Source organism: Phyllostomus discolor, chromosome 4 (genome assembly GCF_004126475.2).
Source record: "Phyllostomus discolor isolate MPI-MPIP mPhyDis1 chromosome 4, mPhyDis1.pri.v3, whole genome shotgun sequence".
Classification (NCBI taxonomy): Eukaryota; Metazoa; Chordata; class Mammalia; order Chiroptera; family Phyllostomidae; genus Phyllostomus; species Phyllostomus discolor.
The window spans coordinates 71,382,779-71,398,593 of NC_040906.2; the positions used below are offsets into that span (position 1 = coordinate 71,382,779).

A 15,815-nucleotide genomic window follows, 5' to 3' on the forward strand; every position below is an offset into this window, starting at 1 on the left:
GGTTTAAGCTTTTTAGCTCCTAAGGATATTTAACTATTTTACAAAGTTGTACCTTCTAAAGCAGGGATAGCAAAGACAACTGATTTCATAGGACAAGTCCCATCAACTGGTGGTGGCTGCTCAGAGGGCTGTGATGAAAAGGATGCTAAGCTTTGCTGGGTTCTGTGCGAGCCCACTGAGTCTACCACAGGCACGGGGGATGTGAGTGGTACCACTCACACCACACTGGCCATTTCTCCTCTGAGACTTACAACATATAGGCAGGTATATTTGAATTCATCTGCAATCAGAAGTATATTTACTCAAGTGAATACTTGCAAATTTAGGATGCCTGTACTTCTACATTCTAGGTAACACACAGATCAAATCATGTAATAATTTCTAAGACACTGGTTCTCAACTTGGGGTACACAGAGGTCTAGGTAGGGTGCATTCAAGAAGTAAGAGAATGCAGTGTGGAAATGTGGGCTTTCTGTCTGCAGCATGGTGAAGATGTCTGATAGAGTGATTTCTGGACATAATAAATGAAAAGTTGAGAACCAATGATATAAGAGAATTGTACTAGATAAACTCCCCTGAACTTACTTTCTTGTTAAAAAGAGATTTTTAAAGGTTGCAATAAAAATAATACATATATGAAAAATACATATATGAGGCACCGTATGTGGCATATGGGGAGAACTCAGGTATCAGCCCTGTTACAGGGCTTCTGTGTCCTCTTCAGTAACTATACTACAGACTTGTGCCTTTTCTTGGGTATTTATATAATTATTTATAGTTAAATGATTAAAAATGTAGGCATTGGCTTTTTTTAATATTCAACAGAATTTAGAAAATAACTGTGGTTTTAAAAGGATTTCTTCCATACCTGCGGAAAAACAGTTACCATCTTTAAAATAACAGGAATACTAAATACACAACAGAAGTCTTGCTGTGATTATGTTCAGGTTAGGAACACAAGTGTTACAAGGGCTGATAAATATGAATGTTAGGTATCCATCAAGGGCTTTCATGGAGACCTTTCAAAAGAATAAGCAAGAACTAAATATATGTTTATGTATGTTAGAGGTGAAAACTTCTATACGAGCCTTCTTAACATTTAATTATTTAAAGTTCAACCTTATGATAACAGTTTAAAATAAGAAAAGTGAAATAAATGTTATGTCTAAAGCTAGTAGAACAGTAGCAATTAATCCAAAAGTACACCATTTTAAAAGGGGATAGACATATACATCTTATACCTGTACCAGTTAAATATTTACCTTTATTTTCAATAATGAAACTTGTATGTATAGGGTATGACAAAGGACCAAATGGTGACTCTGTTAAGTTCATTAAAAAGACAACAAGGTAGACTCTGTAGAAAGATGTAGAACTGTTTGATATGATATGAGAAAAGCAGCAGATATGAGTATATGCAAAAATGAAAACATAGTTATATCAAGGTGGCAAGATATTTGTATTAAATACTTCATTACTATTAAATGTCTTTATTGCAATATCTTTTAATTAAAAAAATGTAGCTCATTAAAAAAAAAGAAAAATCCCTTACAAGATTTTGTTTTCTTACATACCTTAGCAGAGCAATTTTTTTTCTGATCTTTCCTGTTAAGGTTTAAAGGTCAGAGGGTTATTGGAAAGGAGCTCTCTAACAGCTGCTCAGTTCGCCTCTCCCTGCCCTGTGCCCTGAGTTCTGAGTGTAAACCTGCACCTGTATGATGGCACAGCTGCTCCTCTTTGTATGAAAGTCCGTATTGGGCCCCAATTTACCTACACAGGCTTAACTCCCCTCCAGTCAGATTAGTTTCCCCATCATCACTTCTACATAGGACAGGAATTTTCTTATCTCTCATATGTCTAAATCCTACCATTTCCCAGGTTGGTTCAAATCTGCTTTCGCTGATCACTACAGGCTATACTCATCATCTCTATTTTTCTCAGAGCTTTGCAGAACAACATCACTTTTCTTTCATAAACAAATATTTTGGCACTTGGCCATATTTTATTCTGAATTATTATTATTCAAGTGTTACGCAGACTGTAATATTTTAGAGAGAGTTAATACTCTAGCCCTTACAAAAAGAAGTTCCTCAGTCTCAAAGTATGATTCCACAGATTACATATTAATTGTGAAGGGAAAGGGTACCTTAACAATGGAGTAATCAGATGGATATACCTATAACCAAGCAATCAAACTTAATGTCATCAATTTGGGGTAAACTGACACTATGTGCCTCCTGGGGAGGGCATAACATCACCTATGCACTATTACTAGCAAAAAGTGTTTAACCCGAATATACATATGAGGACACAATCAGGCAAATCCAAACTGAGGAACATCCGACAACCCTTCACAGACGTCAGTGCCAGGAAAGAATGAAAGAGACTGGGGAATTGCTGTAGGTTAGAGAAACATCACAACTAACTGTAGTGCACAATCTCTGACTGCAACCTGAACTGAAAAAAAACTGGATTAAAAATAACTATAAGAAGAAACTATTAGGACAATTGGAGAAATTTTAATATAGACTACATATTAGATAATATTATATCATTCTTAAATTTCCTGAAAACCATCATTAGATTTTGGTTTATGAGGAAAATGTCTTTGTGTGTTGAACTATTTAGGGGTCGATTTTCATAGCATCTGCAATTTCTGCAACAAAATTATTAATTAGTGAATCTGGATAAAGGGTATGTGGTATTCAATGAACTGTTCATGCGAGTTTTCTGCATCTTTGAATTTTTTTAGAAAGTGAAAGCATGCATGCATACATACGAGCATGTTGGGGAAGATACAAAAAGTTGCCAACAAGGTAAGATCTGTTAGTAGGTGCTCAGTAAATAGCTGTTAAATGACAGAAAAAATAATACTGCTAGTTCTTGAAAATATTGCTAGTTGCATTTGAGCATTTGATACCACACACTCCAATAAAGGCTACATTAGTTTCCTAAAAATCTGTGGCACTTTCTTTTTGTTAGCTGAGTTCTATACCTGCATAACATTGATATGTGCTAATCAATGTTTAGTCTAATTTTTTAACTAGATGATTTATTTGGACAGGAAATTTTGGGAAACAAATTCCTAAGAATTTTCCAGAAATTCTTGCAACTTTTCAGAATGAATTTGCTATTTGTAATAAAATGATAAAACATTCATAACTTTAACAGCCATGTGCATGTTTGAAAAGTGGACTTGGAAAACGCTTGGCAAAGTGGTTTCTCATGACTCCTCCAGGAGAGTGGTGGGGAAGCAAATCCTAAACCCTCCCCAGTGTTACATACTTGTTCCTCCTCCGGGACTGGTAAGCACCAGAGAAGGATGTGGGGCTTCCATGCTTTTATGAAGTGTGGCCACTGCGATGATTTTTCTTTTGTGTATGCATAGCTTTGTGACATCTTCATCTGCTTTAACGTCTTCTGCAGTTCTTTGTTTCACAGCAGCTCCGGGATCAAAATTAAACACCTGGAAAAGGACAGCCTTTGTTTAGAGTATGTTGTAAAAGCATTAAATAAAAAGATCCTTTGTTTAAAGAATTTCTTTACGTAGATTAAGCCACAAATCTGAATAAAATTTTCTCCAGTTTTTAAATTTAAGAAAAGCAACTTTATATAACTTGGTAAATACTTTTGCTGAACTCATGGTTTTTAGCGGCATAGTAAGTAATGAAAATTATCCTAATTCTAAGATAGCCAAGATAAATACATGCAAAGATATACTGATAATGTTGCCAATATAGATATTTCCTGATGCTATAACAGTGTAAAAATAGGTGAAGTTTAATTTAAAATCCACAAGGTGACATTTCTACATGCTAATTTTTGCTTTGGCTTAATTTTATTACTATATTAACATTACCGTTCACCTATTAAAAATTTATTTCTCTGTTTTAAAAGAATATTATTTATTGAGTACATATGAGATGTTTCAAATTAACTTTTTGTAATGATGTGACACACAAATAAGAAGAAAGAAGGTATCTGTTAACCCCAGTTCTAAAACTGGCACCCTAATAGGTACTCAGAGAACAATGGTCTATTTCTATGGTAGTAATATTTTATCATTTATCACAATTTTTACTTTCTACCTTGCAAAGAAGTAAAACAGTTTCACATGTTAGCTTTGTGATTTTTAGAAACATTGGTGGCAGATTTATCATTGCAGACTGAACAGTTACAGTTGGGAAAGAAAATACTGCACTATTAAATGGTGAACATAGGTATGGCTCTAATAAAATGGGCAAAAGAAGTTTTAACAAAATATTTAATATAAAATATTTAAAAATGACTCCAGGATTTGAACCATTTTCCACAATCACTAAGTATTCCAAAATGCATGCAAAAGATATCTAGTTAGACTTTAAAAGGCATATGTGATTGGAGAAGTAATGTAAAAATGAAATGTCAAATGAGAAATGCAAATACACAAAACACCTAAAAAATAAAAAAATTGCTGAGAGATCTGTTGTGAAATGGTTACCTTGGGAAGAATAAGAGGACATTCCAAGCCACACTTGCATGTTCCGTCAGTAAGCAGGTATGTTTAACCTGCTCCAAGCAAGATAACAAAGACCCACTGGGACTGTAAAAATAATTTTACAAAACATCAGGAAATAATTCTGACTGCACATATTATGTGAAAAAAGGCATAATTTATAGTCTTACTTTCTTCATGGGATTATATTTTCCTACTAAGGAAAAGCATTTTCTTTGTCAATATTATGTTAGCTACTAAATTATAGCCTTTCAGCACTATCACTCTTTCTTTTGAACCAAAATGTTTCTCAGAAAAACACAGATCTTCATAGAAAATTAAACAGAAGTATTCTGAAATCCAAAAATGGACTAGATTGGGGAAAATGCTATTCTTAAGAAAAGACGATAGAAGCAAGCAAGAAAGAAACAAGAAAACTACATGAAAGTAATCATTATCATTTTAAACCAGAAGATGTACATTTAGAGCTGTTGGAGAAAAAACGGAAATTTAGGAACACACTGGAGGTCAAACCAGAAAGTCACTAAGTGTACAAAAGTTGGAGCTAGCAAGTTCTCTCCTTTAATCTTGGAGACTAGGTCCAAGTTGCCCCTATGTAAAAATAGGTTTCTTTTTTCTTTTCCCTCATCCATGTGTTTCTTTGAAGATAGATTTGTGCGGCTCAACTCCAATTACAGTGAAGAGCCGAACCATTCAGACAAGGAGAGAGAAGCCAGGCAGATCTGACAAAGGCTGAGGGGACTCTTGAGGAAACAGGGTTTCAGTGGCAGGAAGGTGCCTGCCAGGTCTTCTGGCTGGTAAATGGGTTGTGTTCTCAGATTATTACTCCTTGCTTTTATTCCATTTTTAGCCACAATGGGGGTTAGTTTAAAATAGATCGTTTGCATTTTAAGATGTTTGCTATTAAAATATTGATTTTACAGCCTTAAAAATTATTATATAGTTTTCATTCAAGAATACCCTTTATTTCTGACTACTTACCAAAACCTTCACTTAAGCCTTCTGATCAAATTTGGACTTGACCAGAAATAATACAAAGTATTACACTACCAGGGGTAGACTATTCTACTACAGGTAGTTTGTATCTATAAATGAACCAGCTTTAAAATATAATTAATATTTTATTTATGGACAATCATGTAAGTGACTTACGCATGTAGAACACTTCAACTAAAATCCTCAACTTTGTCAATTCACTCATTCATTTACTTAGGCTAACAATTTTTTTTCAAATAGTCTGTAAAAAGTAATGATTCCCATATTATAGACTTGAGTTCCACTCCAGTGGTAAGGATGAGATGTTTTGGAGTCCTGCTAATTTAAATAAAATAAGATCACCAAAGACTTGAAAATTTCATGAGTTTTGTGACATGAAATTGCCTAACATTTTACAGTTAAAGAAAATGTACTGACTGAATCCTAGAGGAATTTAACTGGAAAATTAAAACGGAAGACAAAAGCTCCTAAATTCTACCAGAGCACTCTAGACACTTTAAAAACAATTCCTCTCAATCAGTCAGTTCAGTTCTTTTCTTTAGTTGTATCTCTTTAATTAACTTTTGGGAGTAATAATTAACATAAAAATAGTTGTAAGTCTTAAGGCATAGATAAAGCTTATGAGGTTGGAAGCAGATGGGAAATCTACTGTGCAGCCTCAATGCCTCCCTGAGGCACAGCAGCTGAAGACAAACCTAAAAATTACCAGCAAACTGCACACTGAGAAGGGGGCTACCGAAGGGGGCCAGCCTCCTATGTGTTCAGGTAGTAATGTCACCAGTTGCATACAAACAGATTGAACCATACTGGCTTAATTTATTTGAAAGTGTTTTACCTTATCTGGCAGAGTTAGTTGTGAAAAGAGTTCTTAGTGTAGACTTGGATTTGGAGAACTTAAGCTACCTCACACTAATATACAGCAAAGTCTACTTATGCATGGAAAATCACGAAAAAGATAACTGACAGATTCCTAGACTTATTGTGGTTTAACTTAGTTTTTTTTTTAAGTAAATTTTGTTTTATTTTTTTAAAATTATTTTATTGTTGTTCAAGTATAGTTGTCTGCATTTACCTCTACCAACCCCGCCCCTCCCCTAACCCCTCCCCTAACCCCTCCAGGGTTTAACTTAGTTTCCAGCAATCCAGAAAGCTGATCTGTCTTTCACTGGAATGAAGATGAAGTAAAAAAAATAGATTATCAAGATCTGAGTCATTTGCTCTAAGATGAACACATACTTGCTCCTTATAGACTAGAACAATCATAAATATAAGCAATAACACTCATATCTAGCTACATTATATTAATAACCAAGTGTTTCTGACAGTGTGGTAACAGCATGGGCAATATGAACACTTTTAGAAAGTCACCCCATGTGTCCACCTTACCCACCCTGGGACACGCTCTGCATCCCCTGCGTCCTTATTCCTTCACTCTAATTAACATAGAGCACATCTTTAACATTCCCAGAAGCAAACAAACAAAACTAATGTGTAAAAGAATTTCAATTGTTAAGAAACACCTAACACAAACCAACCCAAGACAGAATCTAAATTGGATTTTGAGTTATGACATGAAATCATTTATATAGGGGCAAATACCTCTTTCATATAAATATATCTGCACAATGGAGAATTCCATTGAAGCGAAGATACACATAACTGCATTAAAAGTAACAGCATTAACATAATGATGCAGTGTGGTATCTTAAAAAAAAGTTCTAAGTCTATTTCTAATAATTTGTATTATATCACAAAGAAAGATTTATGGTATTGTAACGTTTCATATACTATTGATAAACTACTATGTAAGGAACTTGGATATCAGTTATTTGATAATAAGAATGAAACTTCTTGCCAACAGTTTAGTTATTCCATTCAACTTGTTCTATCAGCGATACCTGCCTTCAAAATTTAAAAGACCTGGCATTTGCATTTTATTTGTATGATTTTTGTATGAGAGATGAAGAGCCATCTACATCATGATTTTTTTTTTTACTATAAAATTGAAAGGTATAGCTCAAAAACTGTGCAGAAAAAACTGGGAAATTTTTATATAATATTAGGCATTAAGGAGTGTAATAATTAAAACTGCCTATAGATAAAAACATTAACCTTACATCCGAAAATCCAGCTGAAGTACCGTGAAGGACAAAATCACACTGTCAAGAGACATCAGAGTTCTGTTTCCAGTATTTACATTCTCCTGTGGACGTGGTAATGACACCTATGTTTCTTTTAGAAATCTTTATATTTTTCTTTATCCTTGTTACAGTGATAAGCAGAGTGACACATTATATAAACACAAGTAACACATAAAAATTCTCTCTAGTAACCTAGGGCAATTTACATTGCAAAATAGTACAGATTAAATCACCTGAATATTTTTAGCACAAAGTTCATTTATTCAAATTTATTTGAGGTGCTGTCAGTCACAATATTTTGCTCCCTCAAAGGAACAGACTCTACCTCCTTAATTTTGGGACTGCAAAGTTGGAGGTAACACAGGTAATAATAAGGGCTCACCTGACATAAAGAACTCCGTTTTGATCCACACGGCGCTGCCAACCCACAGGAACTTGTATAGCTGGAAGACCTCCATCCTTGTCCCCTCCATCACACTCCTTGCCTCCATTCATTTTCTGTATCTGCTTGGGACTCTCCAAAGATATCAGCAATAAGATGATATCCTTATATTACAGGGCATGATGGCCTTCAAAAATGGCCAATGCAGCATAGTTGTTCCCAGACTACAAAATGCACTGGGACGCTTCGGCTCAGTTTGGAACCAAGTCCTTGAAATCTGCCATTGTGGAAAAAATCAGTTTCCCATTATAATCTACATTAAATAACCAATATTTAATTCCTAAGAATGATCTACATGGGTAAAAAGGAGTGCTTCTGACTAAGGAAAATCATATTTACCAATGCTGGTACCTGTCTGAAGTGGGGGAGGGGAGGAGTGTAGTTTTTAGTTCAACATGTTGTCTTGAACCTTGATGTTGGACTAAAATAATCTCTACTGTTTAGAAATCGGTCTCATTTTTACAATGTGAGTCGGTTAATATTTCCAGGTACTACCCGCCTTTAGAGGCCACATTCTTTAAACTTTTTCTTCATCTTCCAATCTGAATCCAAGATGTTGCAGGTTGGTTCATCTGATGTTTTCATGTCTTCAAAATCCCAATGATGTAACCTGAAACATATATAAATATATAAAATGTATATTTAATGTTGAAAAATTGAGAACCTGCACACCTTGATACAACACACAGTTATTACAGTATTATTGACTATATTCCCTATGCTGTACTTTACTACCTGTGACTATTCTGTAACTGTCCTTTTGTACTTCTTAATCCCCTCACTGTTTTCACCCATTTCCTCAACCCGCACTCCCATCTGGCAACCATCCGAGTGTTTTTTGTATCTATGTCTGTTTCTGTTCTGCTTGTTTATTTTGATTTTTAGATTTAATTATTGATAGATATGTATTTATTGTCATTTTATTACCCATATTTTAAAATTGTTTTTCAAGTACAGTTTTCTACCTTTCCCCCTCAGCCCTCCCTCCCACCCAGCCCTCCCTGACTCCCTCTCCTATTTCCACGCCCCCCCTTGTTATTGTCCACATGTCCTTTATAATTGTTCCTGTAAATCCTTCACCCTTTTTCCCCGTTGTCCCCTCCCCTCTCCCTTCTGATCATTGTCAGCCTGTTCTCAATTTCAATGTCTTTGGCTATACTTTGCTTGCTTGTTCATTTTGTTGATTAGGTTCCTATTAATGGTGAGATCAAATGGTATTTGTCTTTCATTGCCTGGCTTATTTCACTTAGCATAATGCTCTCCAGCTCCATCCATGCTGTTGCAAAGGGTAGGAGCTCTTTCTTTTTTTCTGCTGTGTAGAATTCCATTGTGTAGATGTACCATAGTTTTTTGATCTGTTCATTTACTGATGGGCACCTAGGATGCTTCCAGCACTTGGCTATTGTAAATTGTGCTGCTATGAACATTGGGGTACATAAGTTCTTTTGGATTGGCATTTCAGGGTTCTTAGGACATAATCCTAGCAGTGGAATTGCTGGGTCAAAAGGCATTTACATTTTTAGTTTTCTGAGTAAATTCCATACTGTTTTCCACAGTGGTTGTACAAGTGGTTGTGCAATACCACCAACAGTGCACTGGGGTTCCCTTTTCTCCTCATTGTACATATTTTTTATCTTTTCCCCCCTTCTTCTTAAAGAAGACCTTGTAACATTTCATGTAATACTGGTTTGGTGGTGATGAACTCTTTTAGCCTTTCCTTGTCTGGAAAGCTCTTTATCTGTCCTTTGATTTTAAATGACGGTTTTGCTAGGTAGAGTAAACCCTGGTTGTAAGTCCTTGCTTCTCATCACTTTGAATATTTTTTCCTTTTTATTGAACATATTGGGTAACATGGGTTAATAAAATTATATAGGTTTCAGTTGTACAGTTCTACAATACATAATTTATATACTGCATTTGAATATTTCTTGCCACTCTCTTCTGGCTGGCAAAGTTTCTGTTGAGAAATCAGCTGGCAGTCTTAAGGGAATTCCCTTGCAAGTAACTAACTGCTTTTCTCTTGCTGCTTTTAAGATTCTGTCCTTGTCTTTAAATGTTTGCATTTTAATTGTTATGTGTCTTGGTGTGGGCCTGTTGGGGTTCACCTTGTCTGGAATTCTCTGCACTTTGTAGACTCATGTGTCTCTTTTCTTCATTAAGTTAGGAACGTTTTCTGTTATTACTTTTTCAAATAGGCTTTCAATTTCTTTCTCCTTGCAACACCTATGTGACGTTAATGTTGGAACACTTGACATTGTCCCAGAGGCTCCTTCCTTCAGCCTTATTATTTTTTTTTTTGGTATACTGACTGAGTGTTTTTAGCTCCCTCAAATTCTAAATTGTTGATTTGATTCTTGGCTTCATCTACTTTGTTGTTGATTCCTTATAAATTATTCTTCATTTCAGTTAGTGTATCCTTCATTTCTGACTAGATTTTTTTTTAGAGTTTCTATGTCCTTTTTCATGCTGTTGAAGTTCTCACAAAGTTCCTTGAGAATCCTTATAATCATTGTTTCAAACTCTGTATCTGGTGATTTGCTTACCTCCATTTAATTTAGTTCTTTTTCTGCAGATTTCTCTTGTCCTTTCATTTGGGATGTGTATTTTTGTCTCTGATTTTTGCCTGCTTTCTTATGTTTGTTTCTATGTATTAGATAGAGCTGCTACATCTCTCAGACTGGTCAAGTGGCCTTGTATAGTAGGTGTCCTGTAGGGCCCAATGATAGAGCCCCCTCTTGCCCCCCAGTTACCCAGGCTCAGTGCTTCAGGTGTGCCCCTGTGTGGGTTGTGTGAACTGTCTGTTACAGTTCACCCTTGATTGCTGTTGGTTATCACTGGGAGGGACTGATCCCCTAGGCCTCGAGGACCAGCTGTGACTACAGTGGAAGAGCTGCTATGCAGGAACCAACCCTATGGAGCAAGACTTGCTCTAGTGGGGTTTTGCCGCTTACCCAGTCCGCCCCTTGAGTGTGTCGCTTGTGGAGGTGGCAAGGTTGTAATCTAGTATGATCTGAAGCTGTCCACTGGGCACAATGGCTCTGGGGCCTCCTACAGGTGTAAGGTCAGCCACCACCTGTACCCTGCCTGGAGCCACCTGGAACGGGCTATAGAATTATTTGCAGATAGCTGCTACTTGAGTGGAGGTACCCTGGAGAGGTCAAGTTGAGAACTAAGGCCAGCTCCTGCTAGTGCTGGGCCTGGGGCCACTGAGCCAGAGGTGCAGGGTACACAGAGACCAGGTGCTGCTTGTCTGAGAAATTTCAGGAAAGTCTGAAGCATGCGGCAAGAGAGGTCATTTGTATGGAAAAACCACTGGGAATGGCATGGGTGGGCTTATAAATTGGGTGGGGTATGGTCTCAGAGAATCTAATTACTAGGATTGGGGGAACAGTGATAGCCAGGTTGGTGGAGACTTAGATATGGCACCTGCCTGCTGGCTTGGTGGGTGGAAGGGCTCACCAAAAAATAATGGCCTATGCCAGCACTTCTGTTCGGAGAAAGCTGCCCCCTAGCTTTTGCTCTGATGCCAGACAATTCAGTTCCTTCCCATATATCCCTGATGCCTTTTGAGCAGCTGTCATAGTGCTGAAGCTCAGAGGTAGTACATCCAAGTATTTCCTTATGTAGACCCTTTAAGAGGACTGTCTGGGATTCTTGAAGCCCTTCATCTCCCTCAGCCTCAGTTCCCACTGGGTTTTACAGCCAGAAGCTGTGGGGACTTCTCATCCTGTCACTGGAACCCTGAGCTTTGGGGCCTGGTATGGGGCTGGGACCCCTCAATCCTCAGGGGGCACCTTCACAGTCAAGATATCCTTCCTGTTTTTATCTGCCACATGTGTGTGTCGAACCAGCCTGTTCTGCATCTCCACCCCAACTACCAGTCTTGATGTGGCTTCTTTAAATCCCTGGTTGTAGGACTTCCATCAGCTAGTTTCAGGAGGTCCTGAATGATGGTTGTTTTGTAGTTTAGTTGTAATTTTGATGGAGTTGTGGGAGTATTTGAATACTGCATTTACCTGTGCTGTCATCTTGACTGGAATTCCCCCCTTGCTACTTTCTAATTACTAGAGACCGACCCATAATTATGGCATTACACACACTCACACAATCCTCCTTCTGACTCACAATAAAAACATATCTTTCAAAACTTCTTATGACCTGACAGCTGGAAAGTTAGATGTTAATCCAATCACATTTGGTCCCTTCTTGATTCCACATACCTCTATGATTTACTTTTCTTTTCTAATCATCATATTGGCCTAAAGAAAAAAAGGCACTGTTATTTTAAAGCAAAAAATTAAAAGGAAATAAACTTATAGATTTCCAAATATAAAAGGTTTTTCTCCACTATTCTTGAGTACTAGAGTGGAAGTTGCTTTATAGTTAAGATTCACAAGCTCCTTTCCACTACGGTATACCCTTTCATTTCCTTTCCTAAATCATAAGGTATTGTCCTGGGGGGGACACACTGGCTTGAACCAGCAGGAATTGCTACTAGTGTAGAATGCTTGTAAGAGGTCATCTTAAAGGATCTTTTAAATAAAAAAGATGGGAAATATATTTTTAAAAAGGTTTAGTATATAATCCTTGCAGAGAATGTTATGTCACAATTACTAGCATTATCTGTTATGGTAAATAAGACTTGTTTTCTTCATTTTTAAAAAAAAATTTTCAGGGAGAGGAGAAGGGAGGAAAACATTGATGTTGAGAGAGACACCGATTGGCTGCCTTCTGTATGTGCCCTGACTGGGGACCGAACCTGCAACCCAGGCATATGCCCTGACCAGGAATCGAACTGCTGACATTTTGGTTTGTGGGACGATGCCCAACCAACAAGTCACACTGACTAGATTGTAAACATGACTTTTTATAATTAGTTTAATATATAGTATATGATTACATTGTGGGACTCATGAAACTACACTAAAAAAATGAAAAAAATGTTCTAGTGTTATATGAGAGGAACTTGTGGTTTGTGATAAAAATTTCCAGTGATAGCATCATCCCCAGATTCAAAAAGGTGTTATATCTCAAATAACTTAATGGAAGCAAGGTGTGTTAAAAGATTTAAGATTCATATGGAAGTACTAAAATTGTTTCAAAAAATTTAAATAAAAGTTAATATTTTAGATGATATGTTTAAAAATGCATGCATAACAGTCAACAAATTAAACAGTGTAAACAGACACATAACTGCTTAATCTATGTGCCTAAAACTCTACATATTTAAGGTAAAGCCAGACCATTTTGGAGCTCTGCATTGGGAAAGCAGGAGAATGCCTTATAGTAAATGGCATCACATATTTAGGCATATGCCTTATATGCAATTTCAGGTCTGAGACAGATTTAAAGATGTCATAAGGAAACATGTACTCATTTAGCTGAAATTGAGGAACCATGCGTATTAGTGTAGAAAACACTGGCAAGGCAATGGCAAAAGTAGCAAAAATTTACTGGGAAATTGTAGCATATAAAGAAAAGTGCCAAGTAGTAACACTCCCAAATAGTGTCTCAAGCCAGCAATTTGTATTGTTGGGCTGACTCCACTGTGTCTGTGCTTCTCATTTGCAGGTGTAGCATCCTATTTCTGTCTTCCATTCACTGCACCTTTAACCATGCCCTCTTCTGATCACATATGTGTTTATTCATATTTTATTCAACAGTTAGTGAGCAGCTACTGTGTACTTGATACTACGCCATGTGCAGTAGTACGAAGATGGTAAGACACCACCTCACCCAAAGCCCAGGGTAGTGCTTGTCACTAAAGGTTGCTTAGTGTGGAAGAATAGAAAGGGAAGTGGGGTGAGGGAGGATGAGAAAGGGGGAGAGCAAGGAAGCGTCATCCTGGGCTCCCAGTTTTGTCAAATAGCAACAGACCCTGATGACTGAACCTGTTTGTATTTTTTAACAGTGCCTTTTAACGTGCATTTTATTACCTGCCTTTTCCTAAAGAAATCTCTTCAATGGTTTTTGATCATTACATTGGACCTGCTCTCTCCTTTGCTCCACTTTTGAATTTTCTGACCATTTGATGACTCCTTTTTTTTTTTTTGTCTGTCTGCTCTCTAGCATGTGACTCCAGCTTCCCCGAGACTAGCTGGCTGGCTCCATTAAGTAATTTGTGGATCTGCCAGATAATAACATCCGAGTGATTACTGCCAAATGTCTCCCTCATGTTTCAGCAATCAAAAATACAAATACCTGATGGCTGGGTTTTGAGTATACCAGAAGTTCTCAAAGCATGGTCCTGAGACAAGCATCATTATTGTCAATAACAGCCAGAAACTTGTCAGAAATGCAAAATTCAGAGGCCTGACCGCAGTTACTGAATCAGAAACTCTGGCGTGGGGGGGTAGGCGGGGGGGGGGGGCCGGAATGGAGGGGGAGCAATCTGTTTTTCAACAAGCCCTCTAAGTGATTTTGATGCATGCTGAAAAGTTTGAGATGCATGGCTTAAAATAATGCCCATCCTCCCTTCCCAAGACAGGGCCAGTTTTACATCTCCACACTTTGCAGCCAGCCAGCCCTCTACTTCCTTTTGTCTGTGGGAGGATCACCCTTTTTTGCTGACTCTTCAGCCTTCTAGAGGCAGCTCCATTGTAAGGGCCTTATAAACCCAGTATGGGGCACAGGTCCTGTAACTATATAGCTATTGTTTATTTATCTACGTGGCACTAATTTTCTCAACATTTATTTTGTGAATCTGGAAAATGCAGAGTTGTTTAAAAATGAAAATAAAAACTGAACTGTAATATTACTTCTGAATAATAACCACTGCAAACACACATGTACCTTTTTCTAGCCACTGTCTTTAGAAAAACTTCGAAGCACACTTCCCACATTAGTCTCACCCTCCCCTCTCCCACCCTGAGGGCGGCCACCATCCGGATTCCGGTCTGCATGCTTCCATGCTCTGCTTTCGTAAGTTTGTTCCACATTGTACATGTAAGCAATATGTGGTATTGTTATGTGTGTTTTAAATTTTTACATAAATGTTACTATACATATATAGTATTCTGCAACTTGCTTTATAAAATTCAACATTATTTTGAGAGCTGTGTTGAGATATATCGATCTATCTCTGTTGCAGATATATTGATCCAATTCATTAATATTTAACATATGAATAGCATTTTATCATGTGAGTATATAACTATCTATTGGTATATCAATCATATTAATTTTTGGTTAGGGTCTGCACATTTTCAACTTTACAATGCCAAGCGGCTCTCCAAAGTAGTTATATTGATTCTATTTTTTTCTAAGTATAAATGTGTCTTTTTCCTTGAAACACTGAGTCATTAGCACTTTGTACTTTATTTTTGTCCTGAGCATTTTATTATGGCATTAAATATTTTCCCAAAATACAGGTTTTAATTGCTAGACAGAAATTTTTTGGATAATTGTATATATTTTAATTACATAGATTTTTCACCTAAATTCTGACAATTATAAATAAATCTGAGATAAATATTCATGTATACAAATCTATGGCCAGTTTAACAATATTTGTTAAAATAGAATTAACTGGATAATTTTAGGGCCCTTCATATATTTCTTAAAAGTGCGAAGAGGGTAGGTTTAAGAAAGCACTTCAGGCCACATTTCTCAAACTTCTGACACCTATACATGCCCTCTTCTGTTAAATAGTAACATATTCTTTGTGACTCCAATATTCTGGTAGCTTTTCTTCTATATAAACCCATCATTCAAGATTTAGTCAAGCTCCATTTTTATCGTT

The 15,815-nt window shown here is 36.8% G+C and overlaps 1 protein-coding gene across 1 annotated transcript in view; it reads right to left on the bottom strand.

Annotated features, from left to right (window-relative positions):
• MBD5 (methyl-CpG binding domain protein 5) overlaps positions 1 to 15,815 on the bottom strand; it is an 80,162-nt gene that overhangs the window by 47,018 nt on the left and 17,329 nt on the right. The window contains 4 exon segments of the mRNA XM_036025018.1: positions 3,286 to 3,466; positions 4,481 to 4,545; positions 4,548 to 4,582; positions 8,015 to 8,684. Coding sequence (XP_035880911.1) covers positions 3,286 to 3,466; positions 4,481 to 4,545; positions 4,548 to 4,582; positions 8,015 to 8,127 — 394 coding nt within the window. The 5' untranslated portion in view covers positions 8,128 to 8,684.